This window comes from Homalodisca vitripennis, chromosome 2, assembly GCF_021130785.1.
Source record: "Homalodisca vitripennis isolate AUS2020 chromosome 2, UT_GWSS_2.1, whole genome shotgun sequence".
Taxonomy (NCBI): Eukaryota; Metazoa; Arthropoda; class Insecta; order Hemiptera; family Cicadellidae; genus Homalodisca; species Homalodisca vitripennis.
The window spans coordinates 13,646,452-13,666,219 of NC_060208.1; the positions used below are offsets into that span (position 1 = coordinate 13,646,452).

Below are 19,768 nucleotides of genomic sequence, written 5' to 3' on the forward strand. Positions count from 1 at the left end.
TCTGCCAATGAACGGGGGGGGGGGGGTGTATACATTTATTTCCCCTAAAATCATCTGTCTGTCTGTCTGTTGGACATGTCAGGAAGAAATGAGCATGTAACTTTAGTGAAGTTTGTTACACAACATGTGATGTGGCATGTTCCTAATTATTTGTAGTGACACATATGGCTCTTTATAAAACAATTAGCAGCACATGTAAACTCAACTGTAGTCTCCATAGAGATACTTACAGATCATCACAAAAGTAAAACAATTTTGTAAAATTTCCAAAATGATAATCCACCTAAACTTTCCAACTATGTCATTTAAAAATATTAAAAAGTAGTAAAATCTTAAAATAATGACCAACAGCATTTTTACTATAAAAACTCATTGTGGAGACTCATTGAAATATTGATTAGCTTGATAAAATATAATGATGTAACTTTCTGCATTTATATTATTCTTTCATGGTTTTGTTAACGGTTTTCTTTAACTCCCAACAATATTTTCCTAACAACGATTTACTTTTATTGTGAACATTATGTAGCATTTTCACTATTACGTATATCTATACTGCTTGTCTGACTCAGCTGCTCTACAGTAGATAACTTTACATCTAATGACTAAGAGGATGATCTTAAGATGGCCCATTTCAATCGAACACACAAGAGAGCACCCTACACAAGTGTTCAAGAAAGCAGGAGCCCGAACACTTTTTACTCGGTGACTCCGGTTTGTCCTGTTTACACTTCACTTTTTTCTGCTTCTTCATTGTCTTGGTCTTTTTCGAGGCGTCCTTTTTGTCTTTCTTACACTTAGTGGAGGAGAGGTTGATGGGTGTGCTGAACGGTTTGCGCCGAGGAGTCCGCAGCCTCTCTATTGTTTCCGGGGACAGTGAAGGTGCAGACGGTTTGATCGGGGAGTTGAGAATGTGGGCCATGAGTGCTGCTGTCTCTGCCTGGTCCAGGAGGCCACTCTGCATCGGTCCGGAGAGGAACTGGTGGGCGGACATGAGCAGATAGCGGGGGGAGAAGAGCAAGTCGTAGCCCAAAACTGCCCGACGGCTTTCTGGGGATAGCTGAAGCTGACCTCTCTTGCACTCCCGGTTACACCAGCGTTCCAGTGCGGTGAACAGGACTGACTCGGAGGAGACTGCCAGGCTGTCGCGCAGTGCGATGTCGCGTAACGCATCTGCTGTCAGGTCCTCCACACTCTCGTCAGCCAACACCTGGTGGATGATTCAGAGTTAGAGATAATATGGCAATTTCCTAAAATTATGCACCAACAAATGAAGGAAATTTCAAATTCCTCAGCTACTTTTAATTTTTATAAACAAAAATAAAATGCACTCTTACAGTTTGGATTGCAATACATTTTCCAAGAACTTATAGTGAAACAATTAATTTTTTAATATATTGCCTGTAAATATTTCAGTCTTAAACAGTGTTGCATATTCTTAAAAAATAAAAAAAAAATGTTTATGTGCTCTAGTTAGTTTCAGATTTTTGAATTAAATTGTATTAAAATGTAACTAACTAACTTAGGAGTTCATGATTTTATAAGTAAGACCATTGTTAGTGAACTACAATTGTAGTTCTCTTACGACAATGATCTGTACATTTCATGTGTATTAATTAGTGATTTAGACTTTTACACTGATAATTGAACATTTGTAAGATGTGTTCACTAAATATTACAAAATTAAAATGTCTATTTTTTCACTATTTGATCTACATTCATAATCAAGTTCTAATAAATGGAAAATACATCTTTATGGATTCTTGATACTATACTGAATGAGTTTAACTTATGGAAAGGAAATGAACACAAAAGTATTCGAGTTTGAGGAGTAAATGTTTTCAATATTTATCAATAAGAATATTTCACTTCATCTAGCTGAACATTTGAAAATTCCTCCACTCACTTTCATTTCTTGGAATGAGCTGCCTCAATAGAAGTTTCATAACTTATAGTAACTGACCTATCTAGGTTTTAAATTAGTTTCTTTGCTGTGGGAATCCTCCATCAAATGATGATATGCATAATGTTTAAATAAAATAATAATTTGAAGGTAACAATTTTGGTTTGGTTATTAAGGTTAGAATAAACCTTTCATCTATGTATACTTCTGTGAAAATTTCCTACAAATTCTACTAAAATAGTTGCAGTTGTCTTTGAATAAACTTCTTAAAGGTTCATGTCTTTGCGTAGTCTGGAACTTGTAATTACTTGTTTGTAATACTTGAAACGTAACTTGGATAAATGTATATCAATCTTGACAGACACAAGTAGTGGTGGTGTGACGTACCTGGTCAGCCTTGGTGTCGATGAAGTGGAGGCAGTTGTGGAGGAGGGAGGAGCAGAGGCAACTCATGGTGTCCAGGTTGTCATTGGGGTCCTTATCCACTCCCACCTGGAAAACGGGGTTCAGTTTTATTTATAGACATTTGAGTGAAGACATATCCACTAATTATTGTAGTGCATAGTTGTTTGCAAACAATGAAGTTGTCATTGTGAATATAACGGTAAATTTGAATGTGGCAAATTAATATTTACCGAGTACGAAGTGGAGATGCTGTCCTCAGGGGCTGGGGGTGCGGACGCGATCCACAAACCGAGATCTCTGGTCTGATGGTGGCTGCAGTACACTCTGACGTGTTGGTACACCTGCAGCACATTCTGTGTGTTGAGGTGATCGTTGAGGTAGAGCACACATGTGCGCACCAGACCCGCACACAGGTACTTGTACGCGGCGTACAGTGTGGCAAGCGCAGTGGGGATGGATCCCAGAACAACGTCTTCTCGGTACAGAAACCTATGAACACATTTACAAGTTACATTTTAGGTTAAGTTCTCTAGAATTCGCTAAACAGTTTCTTTATGACTTAAATGTTGAAGAATATTACTGTAAAGTTTGTTATATCAAAGACAAAATGGTTTACAATATCAAAATAGAAGAATGTATAGGGATTACCATTACTCACAATGTTTGGTTGTTAAGTTGACTTTGGTATTGCAAAGTTTGTTACATAACTTTAATCATAGAAAATGAAAGAAATTTATTTCATTCATAGATTTCAAGTAAACCATTAGAATCTGAAGTTACTTATTAAAAACATGTATTGAAATGAATACTACTTGCTGTACTTAAGGCTTGTAGTAGTAGTAGGGAGTTCCTATTAGTTTAATAAAAGGAACCATAAGTATAATTTTTAGAACACCTTGGTATGTATTACAAAAAAACACAATGATATAATATGTATAAAAATAAGCTTAAAAGTGTACACTTCCTCAAAAATGCTTTCATATTTTCTATTTCAGTACTTGTATTCCAGAGTTACATTTTAATACAGTACACAAATCAGAAGAGTGCCCAAGAAAATAACCAGTTTTTATTGTTTTCAGTGTCTCAGATGGTTGTTAGCGTCCCAGATTGTTATCAGTGCCCCAGATTGTTATCAATGGTTTGAATTGTTGTCCAGTGCCCCAGATTGTTGTCAGTGCCCCAGATTGTTGTCAGTGTCCCAGATTATTGTCAGTGCCCCAGATTGTTGTCAGTGTCCCAGATTATTGTCAGTGCCCCAGATTGTTGTCAGTGCCCCAGATTGTTGTCAGTGTCCCAGATTGTTGTCAGTGCCCCAGATTGTTGTCAGTGTCCCAGATTATTGTCAGTGCCCCAGATAGTTGTCAGTGTCCCAGATTATTGTCAGTGCCCCAGATTGTTGTCAGTGTCCCAGATTATTGTCAGTGCCCCAGATTGTTGTCAGTGTCCCAGATTATTGTCAGTGCCCCAGATTGTTATCAGTGCCCCAGATTATTATCAATGGTTTGAATTGTTGTCCAGTGCCCCAGATTGTTGTCAGTGCCCCAGATTGTTGTCAGTGTCCCAGATTATTGTCAGTGCCCCAGATTGTTGTCAGTGTCCCAGATTATTGTCAGTGCCCCAGATTGTTGTCAGTGCCCCAGATTGTTGTCAGTGTCCCAGATTATTGTCAGTGCCCCAGATTGTTGTCAGTGTCCCAGATTATTGTCAGTGCCCCAGATTGTTGTCAGTGCCCCAGATTGTTGTCAGTGTCCCAGATTGTTGTCAGTGCCCCAGATTGTTGTCAGTGCCCCAGATTGTTGTCAGTGTCCCAGATTATTGTCAGTGCCCCAGATTGTTGTCAGTGCCCCAGATTATTGTCAGTGCCCCAGATTGTTGTCAGTGGTCTGGATTGTTGGTGATCTTCTTCGTGGGACACTGTCCAAAATCAAAATGTTTCCGGTTCATGGGTGCCCATAAAATTCCTTGTATATCCATTATGTAATTATTCTGTAAAAATTGTAGCTGTGTTGCCTGTTGATTTTGCATATAAGATAGTCAGCAAAAGGATCTCGGACATTTGTCCATATTAAAAAAGGTGTCATTTCTCGTGATGTTCCTTATTACAGTGTAGAACTTTCTTAAAGAATGAAAATGAAAACCAGCCTACCTGAGGAGGAGATCGAAAGCCTTGCCGTCGACGTCGTCTATGGCCACTGTGGGCCCCGAGTCAGCCAGGGGTCCCTGCAGCATGGCTCGGAACACAGGGTTAGCTTCCGAGAGTATGGTGCGGTGTCCAGGGAACCTCCAGGTCTCCGGCTCCGGCCCCACCAGGAATGTAACATCGCTCCCTGCCTCACTATCGAACAGAGAATCGAGCCTGGAACATATTTACGGTATGTTGGATAAGCGTACAGGTTAAAATTATTGAAAACACCATTTTATACTTAACCAGCTGTACTGGCGGCCATATTGATTTCAATCCCATACATACAATGTTAAATTTGAAATACCTTTAAGACTGTACTTTTAATCATGAAGTAGTGGGGACTAAAATAATTGTATGACAGAAAATAAAACCATAAAAATGTTTCAAGTTTAGCAATGTTTTTATGACCAATTCTCCACAGCCTGCCACATTTTTTAATAAGAAAGTGCAATACATTATTTTGTACAATAGAGGATATTAAAACATTAAAGAAACTCTACAAAAACCCATTATACAGTTCTTATAGCTAAATGTGTATGTCAATAAAACATAAAATGAGTTGTTTTGTTTTCTACACAACCATTGCGTACTTTTAGAAGTATTAACTAAATGTTCTTTATCTTTAAGGTGCTCCAAATCAAATTTAATTTTTTTCTAATATGGTTAGATTTACTGTAAAAATATTTTAGTACCAAATTCAAAACTTTGTAAATTTGTTAAACTTTATATTTACCTACAGTTAGCAGTCTGCCCAAAAGGACACTTTAGAACCCATATTAAAATGTTCTAATGTTTAAATTTGATTTTCTATATTGAAAGGGCAAAATAAAAAAAATGTATCTATTTAATGATGTGAACATCGTTACAATTTCTACAGTTTAAATCTTATAAAAAAATATGTTTTCCAGTTAATACGCCCAGCAGTGCTTTACTATTTTATATAAGCCTACTATTTTAGTTGTTACTGATTATGTCCATTTATATTCAGCTACTGTCTTTACTGAGGATATTAAAAATGTCATTTTAGTGAATGACAACAATGTACAGCTACAATACGACTAGTGTATGTGTGTTTTTAGTTTTTAATAATTGGTATGAAAAACTGGGGACAAGCAAATTATTAAAAACTAAAAATTTCGCACAGTGTTTGAACCACCCTTGCAAGGCCGTCACCAGCGAGGGGTCTAAGGGGTCCGGACCCCCCCAAATTTTCAATTTATTATAATTACTTTTTTAGCAAACGATCAATATTATTTAAATAATTCACTATCACTGACATGTACTGCTGAAAGATCTTTCTCAACATAGAAACAGGTCAGGAACATTGTGAGGAACAAAGTGGGGAATGAGCAGTTCCCCCAAGCACTTGTCTTACTATGGAAAAATATCAGTAGTCTTGACGCCTCCCCCCAAACAATTGTTTCCTACACATTCCTGGCAATCCCTCTCCCCCCCCCCACACACATATACAAGATGTGTTCTGAATTACTTCAGACCAATGTAATGATTAGGAAACAATATAATACAATGATTAGTTTTTTTAACTGTATGTACTTATATGGTCCACCGTTATTTTTAGTTGCAGGTCACACCTCTTGTTTTTCAGTATTAAAAACGAATCTTGTTAAAATGTTAAGAATTTGAACAAGAAATTGTTTAAGGACGCTATTATAGCCGGTTTATAATAGTGTACTAAGCTTTGTTTTTCATTACTTAAACAAAGTATCCAACCTGAAACTAACTGTGAGGACAATAATTACCACACGAATATTTCAAATGTTAAATAAAAAAAAAGAAGGGAAGCGTGAATCTGGCGTTATAATTATTATTATTTTCATACAAATTAAAACAATAAATACGTGTATTCCCTAAACTTTACCTTCTTTCAATACACTTGTGTGTTAGGACAAGAGGGATAAGCGGGAGCGACATCGGTATGATGCCGAACAGCGGGCTAGACGCTACAGAATTTCACCATCCCCGCCAATAGACAGTAATATACAGATATATCGCACATCACACACGTCACCCTGGCGTATATCTGCCAGTCAGTGAATCATGACACTCGAGACCATGTGACTAGGGGGGAACACGTGAATATGACGAAGAAGGGGGGAGGCAGAGATTCCCGTGATGTCGGAAGTAATGGTAAACAATGATAATGTTTAATAGCGTTGTATCATGTTGATAAATATTGAATCAAATTCGTTGTATATTTGTTTTGCTATAATTTAAAAATGAAATGAAGAGTAACAATACACATTGGTATTGTAATGAGGGGAGATTCATTCGAGGGAGGGGCGAAGTTAGTCTTGTAATCAATAATCAATACGTAATATATATAGAATTTGTAAAGTTATTAAATAATAATACATTGTTTTACTTTGTTTAAAGTTCATTATTATCGATGGACGATTTAACACGATTGTAGATATTTGTCATCGTTACGGGATACAATAACAACACGCGTTTTGAGAGCTTGTTACCGGTAGATGATATAACAGAATTTTGGGTATTTGTCATCGTTACGGGATACAATAATAACACGCGTTTTGAGAGATTGTTACCGGTGCAGTGGATGATATAACAGAATTTTGGGTATTTGTCATCATTACGGGATACAATAATAACACGCGTTTTGAGAGATTGTTACCCGTGGATGATATAACAGAATTTTGGGTATTTGTCATCGTTACGGGATACAATACAACACGCGTTTTGAGAGCTTGTTACCGGTGGATGATATAACAGAATTTTGGGTATTTGTCATCGTTACGGGATACAATAATAACACGCGTTTTGAGAGCTTGTTACCGGTGGATGATATAACAGAGTTTTGGGTATTTGTCATCGTTACGGGATACAATAATAACACGCGTTTTGAGAGCTTGTTACCGGTGGATGATATAACAGAATTTTGGGTATTTGTCATCGTTACGGGATACAATAATAACACGCGTTTTGAGAGCTTGTTACCGGTGGATGATATAACAGAATTTTGGGTATTTGTCATCATTACGGGATACAATAATAACACGCGTTTTGAGAGATTGTTACCCGTGGATGATATAACAGAATTTTGGGTATTTGTCATCGTTACGGGATACAATACAACACGCGTTTTGAGAGCTTGTTACCGGTGGATGATATAACAGAATTTTGGGTATTTGTCATCGTTACGGGATACAATAACAACACGCGTTTCTAGAGCTCGTTATCGGTGGATCATATAACAAGATTTTGGGGATGATATAACAGAATTTTGTGTATTTGTCATCGTTACGGGATACAATAATAACATGCGTTTTGAGAGATTGTTACTCGTGGATCTCGTATAACAGGATTTTGGGTATTTGTCATTGTTACGGGATACAATAACAACACGCGTTTTGAGAGCTTGTTACCGGTGGATGATATAACAGAATTTTGGGTATTTGTCATCGTTACGGGATACAATAATAACATGCGTTTTGAGAGATTGTTACCCGTGGATCTCGTATAACAGAATTTTGGGTATTTGTCATCGTTACGGGATACAATAACAACACGCGTTTTGAGAGATTGTTACCCGTGGATCTCGTATAACAGAATTTTGGGTATTTGTCATCGTTACGGGGTACAATAACAACACGCGTTTTGAGAGCTTGTTACCGGTGGATGATATAACAGAATTTTGGGTATTTGTCATCGTTACGGGATACAATAACAACACGCGTTTCTAGAGCTCGTTATCGGTGGATCATATAACAAGATTTTGGGGATGGTATAACAGGATTTTGGGTATTTGTCATCGTTACAGGATACAGTTTTTAATTTTTAATTTGTGGATTAGAAACCACAAACTGTGAGAGTTGGACCATAACTGTAATTCTACATACAAGATAATATGTCCATTTCAATATTTAAAATGTTAATACAATTATTTATAGATTGGTATTTTCCAATTAAAAAAGAAATAACATTTTGAGGAAAACAAATAAATTCGGAGGTGAAAATTGCTGGTAATTGTTAAAAAATTTGACTAACTATTTAAACTCGCTATTAATAATTTAATTCAATTTTAGGATCTTTCATTCTTTTCGAACTTTCTCTCATGATGAAGTTGTAAATTAACACGTCTGCATTTTAAGAATAAAGTTTGCTTAAATTTCTCCTTTTATTTTTTACTGCAGTTAATGCAACATATTTTACATAATCATACGAGAAAATTAAAAATGTACACAACCAAAACATTTACACACATTGATTGTTCATCAAGTAAACGACGATACAGAATATATGAAACATGTAATTCTTGGAAAAATTATTAAATTAGAAAAAATACCTTTATCTTGAATCAAATTTACTGAAACTTGAAATAATTTTATTAGTCATGTCCATGTTTTTAATTTTAAAGCATACCGTCAACAATTATGGTTACAAATAAAAACCATGAAATAATATGCAATAATATTATCACTTTTAGATAGTTTTTAATAATATATAAGACAGTTTTGTATTTAAGTGTATAAGTATATTATCTTAGTGGGTTTTTTTTACCTTTTCGGCAGGTGGGGTGGCCGCCCCGCGGGGTTGTCGTTGGGGCACATGTCTTAGCACCTATCAGACATCTGAAACATAATACAGACATTTTACACACACTTGCACTTTTATGTACACTGCAGTATGTAGTGGGCGAGAATACAAGCTACACCGTATGTTTCATGTGTGCTGGCCTGTCACCGCGTTTTGTGCGCAATAAATTATAGTTTGTGTGTGTATACTTATTAGTATATATTAGTTTTAGAGATAATGATTTTTTATACAAAATGGCGACTAGCGGCTAAACGAGATATATTCTCGACCTATGTTTATAAGATATTTTTTGTTTGTTAATATTAATAACAATAAAATAATTATTTATTTTTATTTTATATATATATATATATATATATATATATATATATATATATAATTTTTCTCTTATCTATTCAAACCTATGTGAAAAATTTGGTCTTTAGCTTAACTAGTTTTATAGGTAAAATGTTTTATAAACAAATACAAAATGGCGGCTAGCGGCTAAACGAAACATTTCTCGACCTATGTTTGTAAGACATTTTTTGTTTGAAATGATGAGTTCTATTAGCCACAGAAGTTTGTGAAATCTCTTTGAGAACACCCTGTATATTATATGTGTGTAATGGTGTAGTGGTAGCGCACTTACCCGGCTCTCTCATTTGCCGGGTTCGAGATTCGGCGTTGCAAGTACTTTTTGTGATTCAATGTTTATTGAAATTATATCTATATAGAACTCAAACGTGGATCTCTTGAGTGTATTCTTTCTTGATCGCGGCAAGGTAAACTCAACATTGGCGTCAGAAATATAATTAACTTGAACCAGAAGTGCTCATAGATGTGCAAAGACTACAATATTGCGTGCGAAACCGCTGGTAACTGCTAGTTATTGATAAATATAATACCAAAACAAGTGTTACGAAGAAATAACAATATTTGAAAGACACCCTTCAATTAGTTAGGTGCTACTAAAATTAAAGACGCTCGCGTCGGAAATTTGCATTCAATAAAATGCAGGCGTTAGTTGGGTGTTTTTACTACCATTAGACTTTGAACATAAACATTGAAATCAAATAATAATATTTTTTACTAAAAATCTATAAATTAATAACCATGCGTACCGGAACCTGTTTTAAATAGTCTTTTTTTCAAATCATAAAGGTTATACGGCAAGTCGATTTATATTTAGGAATACAACAAACTTCTGGTCTACAGTAAACACAGGAAGTAATTGCGTAATTGTATTATATATATATATATATATATATATATATATATATATATATATATGTATGTATACAACATGTTGAGTGTTGAACTTAGACCCTTATTGTACCTTTGAACGACCGCCATTTTGTATAGCATAAATATTCTAGGAATCACTCTGTCGAAAAATAAAGCACATTGAGTACTAAAAGTACTGAACTTCGTAAATGTATTGGAACTCTGAGGATTTTATTTAGGTTATAACAAAGACCATTTGGGGTATTCTAGACATTTTACACGCCCTGTATTTTCCGTAATAGAAATCAACAGTATTTTCATGATTCAATATTAAAGATTGCTTTTAACATTGAAAATACATTTTACCAGGAATCCCTGATAGTTGAATGATTCGGTACCTATTTCGTACCTATTAGATCTACTTCGTAAACACAATTAATTTAGATTCAAAGTTCGGTCCAAAGCGTTATCAAAGAGAATACACGTAAACATTGGGTACTCGACGATTGTTTACGTTAATTTTACACGTTTGAGCTAATAATTATGAAAAGCATTTCTCACTTGAAAAGTAGAATTTACCTTAGAATATTTGCACAGTCAATCAATCATAAACAAAATTCATATGAACATAATGGGTTATCTATTGATTTGCCAGTGTAGTGTTTGAGTTAGATTGGTAACTTACGGTATGTAAACAAGTTACAGTAAAGTTCGTTCATTACACAAACGAAAACAACTCAAGAATTACCACTCCGCATAAAAAAAATTAAAATTAAATTAAATTTAAATTTAAATAAAATCCAAAAATGAGTTACCTGATAAAGATATCCAAGAAATCCAACACTACGGGATCAGAATATAACGGTAGGACCTTTAACGTAGTCACAGTAAAAGCCAGAAGACTGAAAGATATCCCAAGGAGTCCAGAGTATTTATCCAGGACCCCCTCCCAAAAGCAGGTCTCGGGTTCGCGTCCCGACATCGGTAATGGAAAAGTTCGCGACGGTTGCAAAAAGTAAGGAATCGTGTTATCAATTGAGTCAGGCCGGTCTGAGTACTGACAGGTGAATGGTATCATGGGTGGGGGAAGAATAGTGTCCGGGGGGGGGGAGGGGAAGCCCGCGAGAATACTGACTCTAAACTGAGTCACTGACTCACTTTACGTCCGACAACTGAAAGGTTGTTTAACTGCCAACTTATACAAGGCTTGTAAACAATGGATCTTTGACTAATCCTTGTTGTGATAGTATAACTAATATAAACCTCTGTGTAAATAAAAGCCTATAAATCTACATGTTTGTTTACAAAAATAATTTTGTATCTATTATTAATTTAAAACATACGTTTGATCAAGATAGCGTTAACTTGGACATAAATTGTACTCAATTAAATCGTTATCGTTAAGAAGTGGTTATTTCGCGATTCACGAAACTATACATTACCGAACGAAAAGTTATTTTGGTACAATAATTTTATATACTTCAAATTCAATCTTTTCTAACCTGGAAATGGCTAACTCGCCCAAAATATCGATGTATCGATATTCTGTGTCGAATATAGCATTTTCAATACCGCTACTTCCCAACGTGAGCGATTCCTACCCAAGAAACTTAACTCGATCTCGATTCAACTAAACTACAACATACAGGGAATGGGTACTACTATGTTTTGAGTTGTTCACCTGAGGAAGATGTCAGATTGCAGATCTCGAAATGTGGTGTTAAATTGTGCCAGTAAACGTTGCCAAATTTCCGGGAAAATCCTGCTTCCTTGACGTTGCCAAGTAGGTTACAAAAACGTTGAAGTGGAAATATACGAGCTGTAAAATGAACTCATCTTTTAGGCTATCGTTGTTTTCATTGTAAGAACATAATAAATTGTAACTTTAAAAAGCGTTTGTTTTCGTTTTCTTTTATATTACTGTAACATTAGACAATAAATAGTGTACATTAAAAAAATAATGGATCGCCATTTAAAACGTCAGTTTAATATCGTGTAGGCTAATATTATTGAATAAACTAACCTAACTTTACTTTTTTACGAAACGTAATCAGGATTAGTGCTAGAGGGGGGGGGGCTACGGGAATGATTCCGTGGGGTTACCCCGGGTTCCTGAATCTTCAGATACAGCCCTGGACATGACCTCATTCTCATCTTACTCTGCCAGTCCTTTCCAAGACTTTCCGCTGCTGGAGACGACGACCTTGAGGGAAAGCCACTCCGGCTCCGAACTGACCCACGAAGAGAGCGTCCTTATCGGAATCTTCCATCCTGAGCCTGATAACAGTTCGCACGCTAGCGTGAGTATCCATGTGGAGACAGCTGATCGCGGATTTCATGTGACTCAGTAGCGTAAGCAGTCACACATCTCCCCCCCCTCCCCCCGCCAATAGTGTTATACTGATAAGAACTCGAGACAGTACAATCTCTGTGAATCCCAGAACAAACTCAATTGTTATCTAAAGACCCTTCAGTTTATCAGTGGAATAACTGATAACGTGTGTCTGTTAATAACAATAACAATAACTATCTCTTTCCTTAGAACAATCTAGTAGTAGGCCTATTGAATGAATGTGTGTTGACACAATAATAAATTTTAGTGCGTACATAATTTAAGAAAAATTGTATGCAATCGTCAGTATACACAATTGAACTGCATGAATCAATTTAAATACACGTAATTTCACTTATTAAACAGTTTTCAGTTATGCTGATTTCAATTTAGAACAGAGCTAAAGGACTGAACCAAATTTCAAATTTTATCCCAGCGGCTCATCATAAACTCTGCAACAGAGTAGAATACCCTCGACACCAACAGGTTTCTGAATCAAGTTTTGAATGTTTTGGATCATTAAAACTTTTTATCTCATCAGGTGGATTATTTATCAACTTAACGCCAACCTCGGATGGTAAACATTCGAACGTGGCAGTTCTTTTGACACTAGTTTAGAGAGTTTTCGCGCTTTTTGTTGTTGTCTGGATTGTTTTGTTGATTTATTTCATCCTGTGTTAACTGGTCTGTAACTGCGATTTTATATTTGACTTAAGATTTCTTTAATCTGTTTATTTTTAAACGTTTTAGATATTTTAAGAAATTTAGAATATGTTATGTTTAAGTTTAGTTTTAGTACAGTATTGTTATTTGTAAAATAGATTATTTATATATATATATATATATATATATTTCTACCATTGACTGTATTATAAACAATTATATGTCACTACGATAATAAAGTAAAAGTAAAAGTAAAGTTCTGTGCTGGTGAATACGGAAGTTGTCCCGGCCACTAGTCCCGTATTGGTGAACGTCCATGTCTTGGACCAACTTAAATCGGCAGTACAGAGCAACCTCAAGGATATAGAGACAGGGCAAAGTCAGCAATTCAAGCTTCCTGAAGGAATTGTTACATGAATCTCTGAATTTAAATTTTGAAATTATTCGGACCGCTTTCTTTTGAATTCTGAATACTCCTTCAAATTCCTATTAAGGACAGCTGTCCCACAGTCTCAGCCCGTATGTTGAGGGAACATAATAAATAGTAAATGTGCAGGTCACTATACAGTAATAAATAATACCTCGTGGATAGAGAAATTATAAACGATTATTGCGAAGCTTATCAAAATTTTTCTTCTGTCTGTCTGTCTGTCCGCACGATATCTCGATTGTGCATGAAGCTTTATTTCTGTAAAGGTAACGCCGAGTTCAATCTTTGTGCGTGTAGTGCACGGTATTTGAATGAGCCTGAGCGAACATTTTTATATTGGTTGAAAATATTGGAACAGATCTGTAGACAAACAGAACTCATAACAGTACAGTTATTTATAGATCTTGTAGATACCTATAGTAATACGTCATTCATGTTTTTTTCTTTAGTTGAGCACCTTGATGCACTATTGTTCAAAATGGCCGTCACATAACTAAAAAAATTACGGTATATTAATTACATAATTTTGTGCATGATACGTTTTTCACGTTTTTAAAACCCGATCATTAATTTAAGATGGGGTATCTAAAATATTACGTAAGTATTACAAGGGGAGTTTCGTAAAAATATATTTATTTTGGAAGCCTTTGCTCTTTTGTAGGGTTTGATTATTATATAGCATTGAATTTTACCAAAATGATCATTATATAGTCATTGAAGCATTCATTTAAGATATCTCATCGATTCTTCCAGAGTGATGGAGCTAAAATGTTGCCTGTGTGAAAAATTGGGTTTTTGGGTTAAGCTTGATATGATGGATGTCATTTTTATAAGTTATTAACAAATATTACACTGATCTAATTTTTTACAGGTCAATAAATAAGCCTCCTACACATCTCATATTCTCTTCAATGTTAAAAGTAATAACATTAAAATTACAGTTTGAAAATCGACGCTAATGCCGTCTTTATCATTATTTCCTGATTAATACGAATTTATCTTTGTCATATTTGAACAAATCATGTATAAAATACGTAATTCAATTATATGACTTGCATGACTCAGTTGCAGATACTAGAGCAAATTCAAGGTCATTCAAGCTATCGGGTGGCCATTCATCATTTATGTCTCCCAGAATGCTCCTGTGGGTAGTTACCCTGGCGGGAGGGGGTGAGGGGGGAACAAGAGTCAATATCTGCAAGCCAAGGGAACTGACCTGCGCAAACATACAAGCATTCTCCTCCCCACACTAGAGTAGGCTTTCAGGTTGTTGGTTTTGAGGATCAAGGCGTTGTAAACGTTGTAGCACCGCAATAAGTGATGAAAAAACACAAAAAAGGTAGAAAACTTACAAACAACGCTCGTTGTTTTAATTATTCATCTAGCGATAACCTATGTAGGTTGAAGGAAATTCGTTGGGCGTAGACACAACCTTTTGAAAAAATACCAGAATTATATAGCTACATTTTCCGTAGCTGAAGTATAAAAAAACTCACGACGTTTCGAAAATGTATATTTCCTCTATTCTTCAGGTGTAAAAATCTAAATCACGGGTGCAAAAAAGACTTTCTTGTATAGAAAGTTTGGATTTCACAATTAAAGAAAAGGGCCAATATCAAACATACAAGCATTCTCCTCCTCTATAAATGTTGTGTAACGCCCTTTTTTGTAGAACACAACGATAGCTAGATCCTGTTATCCTTTCCAATCACCCATCGTTATCAGCAAACTGTAATCTTTCGTTGTGCAATAAAAATGTTAGTGCTAAATACAGCAACTTAAGTACAACTACAAATTTGGAATATTAAACTACCTTTTACAATGTAATACTGTAAGGGACTGCTACCAAAATGACTCGCATGCCTTAGAAATTCCACAAAAGTCATTTCAAGCTCATGGAAATTTCCCAAACTGTTACGCCTGAGTGATACTGGTTGGTCTGACATGTAGGTCTGCATTGAGCTGTGACTCCCCCTCTTCTATTCCAAGACCCCCCTCTCTTTTCCCCACTCTGCGCCTAGTTCTTCGTAATGTTTATTGCAGTGTTCGAACTTAAAGTAAGGGCCAAATTCGTATTTATAAACTGAGGCATTATTGACATACACTTTTGAGAATATGTACTGCTTATAATTTACCGTAATTATTTTAAGTAGTTAAAGGGTTAAGTCAAAAATCGTTTGGTAATTTTTAATGTCAAAAAAGAAATTAATAGTAAAAAATACACAGTTTTTATTCACCGATTGTAGAGCGACTAAAATTTAGGGCGTATCCCATAAAATAACAATTATTTATTTATTTTTTAAGATTTTTATAAACTCAAAAACGTATGGAAGCTCTTAGGGTCTTATACTGGCATCACTAAATAATTTTGTAAAATCCCCTGTTTTCGTAACTAATTATTAGTAAGCTCAAAGTTATATTTTATTGCCTGTTCGCGAATAAAAATGTCACAACAACTCACTTGGTATCGAACCCGGTCCCCGGAATGAGATTCTGACACGCTAGCCACTGAGCAACTAGGGATGATCCTCATATGTAAATACTTTTTTACTTAGCCTCATAATGGTAATAAAACACGACATAATATGATTTATGTGTATTTAGGGCTGATTTCACCAGCGGTGGAGCTTTCTGCAGCGGAAGGAGTAATAAACACCCTATTTGGCGAACACCTTACCAGGAGTCTATTTTGTTAGCCAACAACAAACCTCAGGGTATTCTTTTATTACTTTTAGTGAATATTTGTACAAACAACATTATTTCAAAACTTTGGTACTATATTTAGGTAAAAACAGAATGACAGGTCACATATACGAGTATAGGCATCAAGTTTTAAAAAACTGTCGTCACTCATGGTCTAAATCACAATGACCATGGAATGTTATGGAATAAACACATTGTAATCGTTATAAACGAGGTTTTATATTCTGCGGAAGTATAATTTATCTTGTTTTACAAGAATGGGGATTGGGTAAAGTTTCTTATCTTATCTTATCTATAAATGCCTTCGGCCACCAATGCTGCAGCTGCTCTACATTGATGGCGGCTTCGAGATAGTGCCTAGTATGATAAGAGATGAAATTCTAGAGGGTCTGAGCTTGAGAGAGGAATCAAACATTACAGTAGAATGCACACAAACCCATACAATATAACAGTATGAGTGGTTAAGTGTGAGCAAACCTTGTACTAAAATCCGAATATAACAAGTCCCCGCCCGCGGCGTGTAAAATTGCGTAGTTTCAGTAGAAATGGTTTTGTTATTACCATTCCTGTCATCTGATCTTCTTCGGAAGACCTCAGAAGATTTTCCACGAGATTACAGAATTGCCTTACGTTGTGCGTACGCACTCGGTCAGTGACTCACTCACTCACTCACTTATGAGTCAAGGTCTCTCATTCAGTAACCGGTTTGATAAGCTCGAAGAGTAGTATTGGGGGGGGGGGGGAGGAGAAGGAGTGCGCCGCCATACAGTGTTGTCAAGTTTCTTCATAAAAAAAAAAAAAAAAACTTGTGGATGTTGTTTCCGAAAATTATCCTTATAAATGCTGCTAAGCGCTAATCTCGAGAACGCCTGGACCAGTTTGGCTAATTCTTTTTTAATATTCTTTGAAGCATGCGGAAGGTTTACATGAAGAAAAGGCTGCAGTATAGTAAGAGGCCACCACTGTAATTGTATCAGGGTACCAAATAATCAATTAGAAATACTTCAACATTCAAATACAAAAACATTTTAATTAAAGTTATCTACAATTAGCTCAATTTAAAGTTAATGTTTATCAGCTCTTTTAATATATTAAATATCAATATTGTTCTAAATTAGTATAATCACTATCACTTATATGGTATTTGAGTAATGGCCGCTAGTATATGTGTTGTGTCACTAGCTGTCGCACACATTTATTCTTAAAAACAATAAAAAGTAACTAAATGTTAAACTGTGTTGTTTGTTACATTTTATAGATACACATAACATAGATAGTTTTTATCCATAAATAAATTATTAATATTTTAGATTTAAAACAGCTGAATTATATTATAATTTAAAATATATGTATCGTAATTCGTATCAACATTTTTGTTTTTATAGTTTAGATAATCATAAATATAATTCTATTGTGGTGGTGGCCTCTTATTATACCGCAGCCGAAGGAAATTAATAGACCTTCATAAACAAAGTCGTGAATGTTTGCACTTAAGTTGCTCGAAAACTGGTTGGCTTTCTTGGTATATTGATATCGTAACGAGCCATTCTTTCCCGGACTGTAGTCCGAAAAAACGAGACTTTTATAACGCATAAAAGGATTCCTAATACACCGGAAGTTCATTCTTTTTGACCGTAGTAGGTTTTTCAATTCTACGTGTTTACAATACTCTTTTGTCAGTATAGGCCTAGCAAGGTAAATTCTACTACGCCACTCCAAACATCTTAGACCGAAAGTAGACCGCAAGAGCTGGAAGTAGACTTTCTTTCAGGAGATGACTTCCGAGATCTATGTGAGTATTTTCTTGCTCGGGAAATAAATCAAACTCAGCTGTGACGTCGGAAATATGACTCATTTGAACAAGAAAAGCTCTTATATGTGTAAAACCTGATATAAGAGGGAGTCACAATCTCTCTTTACTCCGATCCTCTTAATCATAAACACTAAAATAATATGTATTTGATGTATGCTTACTTGTGTTGGAAAACTATCAAATAAACCTAACCGGGTTCCATCATATTACATCATAAATACATTTACTAAGTAATACACGTGAAACCGCGGGTAACAGCTAGTTTTTAATAAATCAACAGCTATATGATTTACTATTAGCTTACACCAAACACAATTTACTAAAAAAATTCCTTTTTTATAATATTGAGGAATAAAATCCTATTAAATGACTAGTTAACAAAATGTACAGCAATTTTGCGTGTCAATTTTCAGTCAAAAGAACGCAATACAAAATTCACAGACATTCTAGTCGTGGGCGTGCGATTAATTGACATCATTTGACATTCACTTCTGGCTGATTTATACCTTCCAGTTGAACCCACACTAGATCCAGCAAATCTGATGTGTCTGGGCAACCTTTTGGATGTGGCCCCTGCGGGAGATGACTGTTGGGGTTGGTAGGGTTCGGTCCCTAAGAGTCAAAGATTCATGCCAGCTTAGACATATGGGTGTGCCGCCCCCTGCTTTGTCTGGAGAGGCTGGTTCAGAGATGGCTTTCCCTTCTTACGAAGGGACATGAGATTGGTGGCATAAATTTTTCCTCGTGGATCTCGACAGGAGGCGACCCCTACCCCCTAACTTTACCCATCCAGAATATCCTGTCACTCCGGAAGTAGCGCAAAGGTCCTTATAAGACTAGGAGCAACTTTCTAAGCTTCTTGTCCCAAGAGAACATATAATTATGTCTTAAATACAAATAAATTAAAATATCCGAAGACAAAGGGGCAGGGTACCTTTCTAATCCGGGCTAATTAGTTTTCTAATTAAAATAACACAATATCACACTGTGGTTGTGAGTGGGAAGTTTTTATAAAAGTGGACACATATTCAGGCAGGCTATGCCAAAATAAGGGAATGTCCAAACAATAAGCAGAACGTACTATTGGGATGGTTGTGAACATTCAAATCTTTACTAACCTTGAGAAATATGTTCTTAATGTGATTTTGAAACCGTAGCACTAAACTTATTATAAACAGTGGTACAACACATCCACGGCTGCATCAAGCAAATACAAATGCTTATTCTGAAAGTGGTTATTATATTTTGTATTTCTATTATTCGTTGGTACACTAGTGTTGATAAAGAAAGGTTCAATAAGATCTGTATTGCCAGTGATAACAATTGGCTTGAAATAGGCAAATGACATTGTTTAATGGTGTGTACTATAAGTTATGCAATAAAATTTAATTGCCGTAAAATTTCGTTCGAAATAAATTATGTGTTAAAATGACAGTGATAAACATATATTTATGTAACTTAAACAGGTAATATTGATATTAGAACACAAATTGAATGTTTAATTAAATTTAAATAAGTCGTTTGGCCTGCAAATGCGTTAAAAATTATGTTCATTA

The 19,768-nt window shown here is 35.5% G+C and overlaps 1 protein-coding gene across 3 annotated transcripts in view; it reads right to left on the reverse strand.

Annotated features, from left to right (window-relative positions):
* Positions 1-19,768, reverse strand: part of LOC124353575 (BTB/POZ domain-containing protein 2-like) — a 74,437-nt gene continuing 54,669 nt past the window's right edge. For 2 of the 3 annotated variants that reach the window (XM_046803475.1, XM_046803476.1), the window contains exons 2-6: positions 9,033-9,103; positions 4,455-4,664; positions 2,539-2,797; positions 2,291-2,395; positions 1-1,210 (exon numbers count right to left, since the gene is read on the reverse strand). In XM_046803475.1, the coding sequence (XP_046659431.1) occupies positions 635-1,210; positions 2,291-2,395; positions 2,539-2,797; positions 4,455-4,664; positions 9,033-9,082 (1,200 nt within the window). In that variant the 5' untranslated portion in view covers positions 9,083-9,103 and the 3' untranslated portion in view covers positions 1-634. Of the gene's footprint in view, positions 1,211-2,290; positions 2,396-2,538; positions 2,798-4,454; positions 4,665-9,032; positions 9,104-11,086; positions 11,284-19,768 lie in introns of those variants that run through there. The other variant, XM_046803477.1, reaches the window with a different exon arrangement.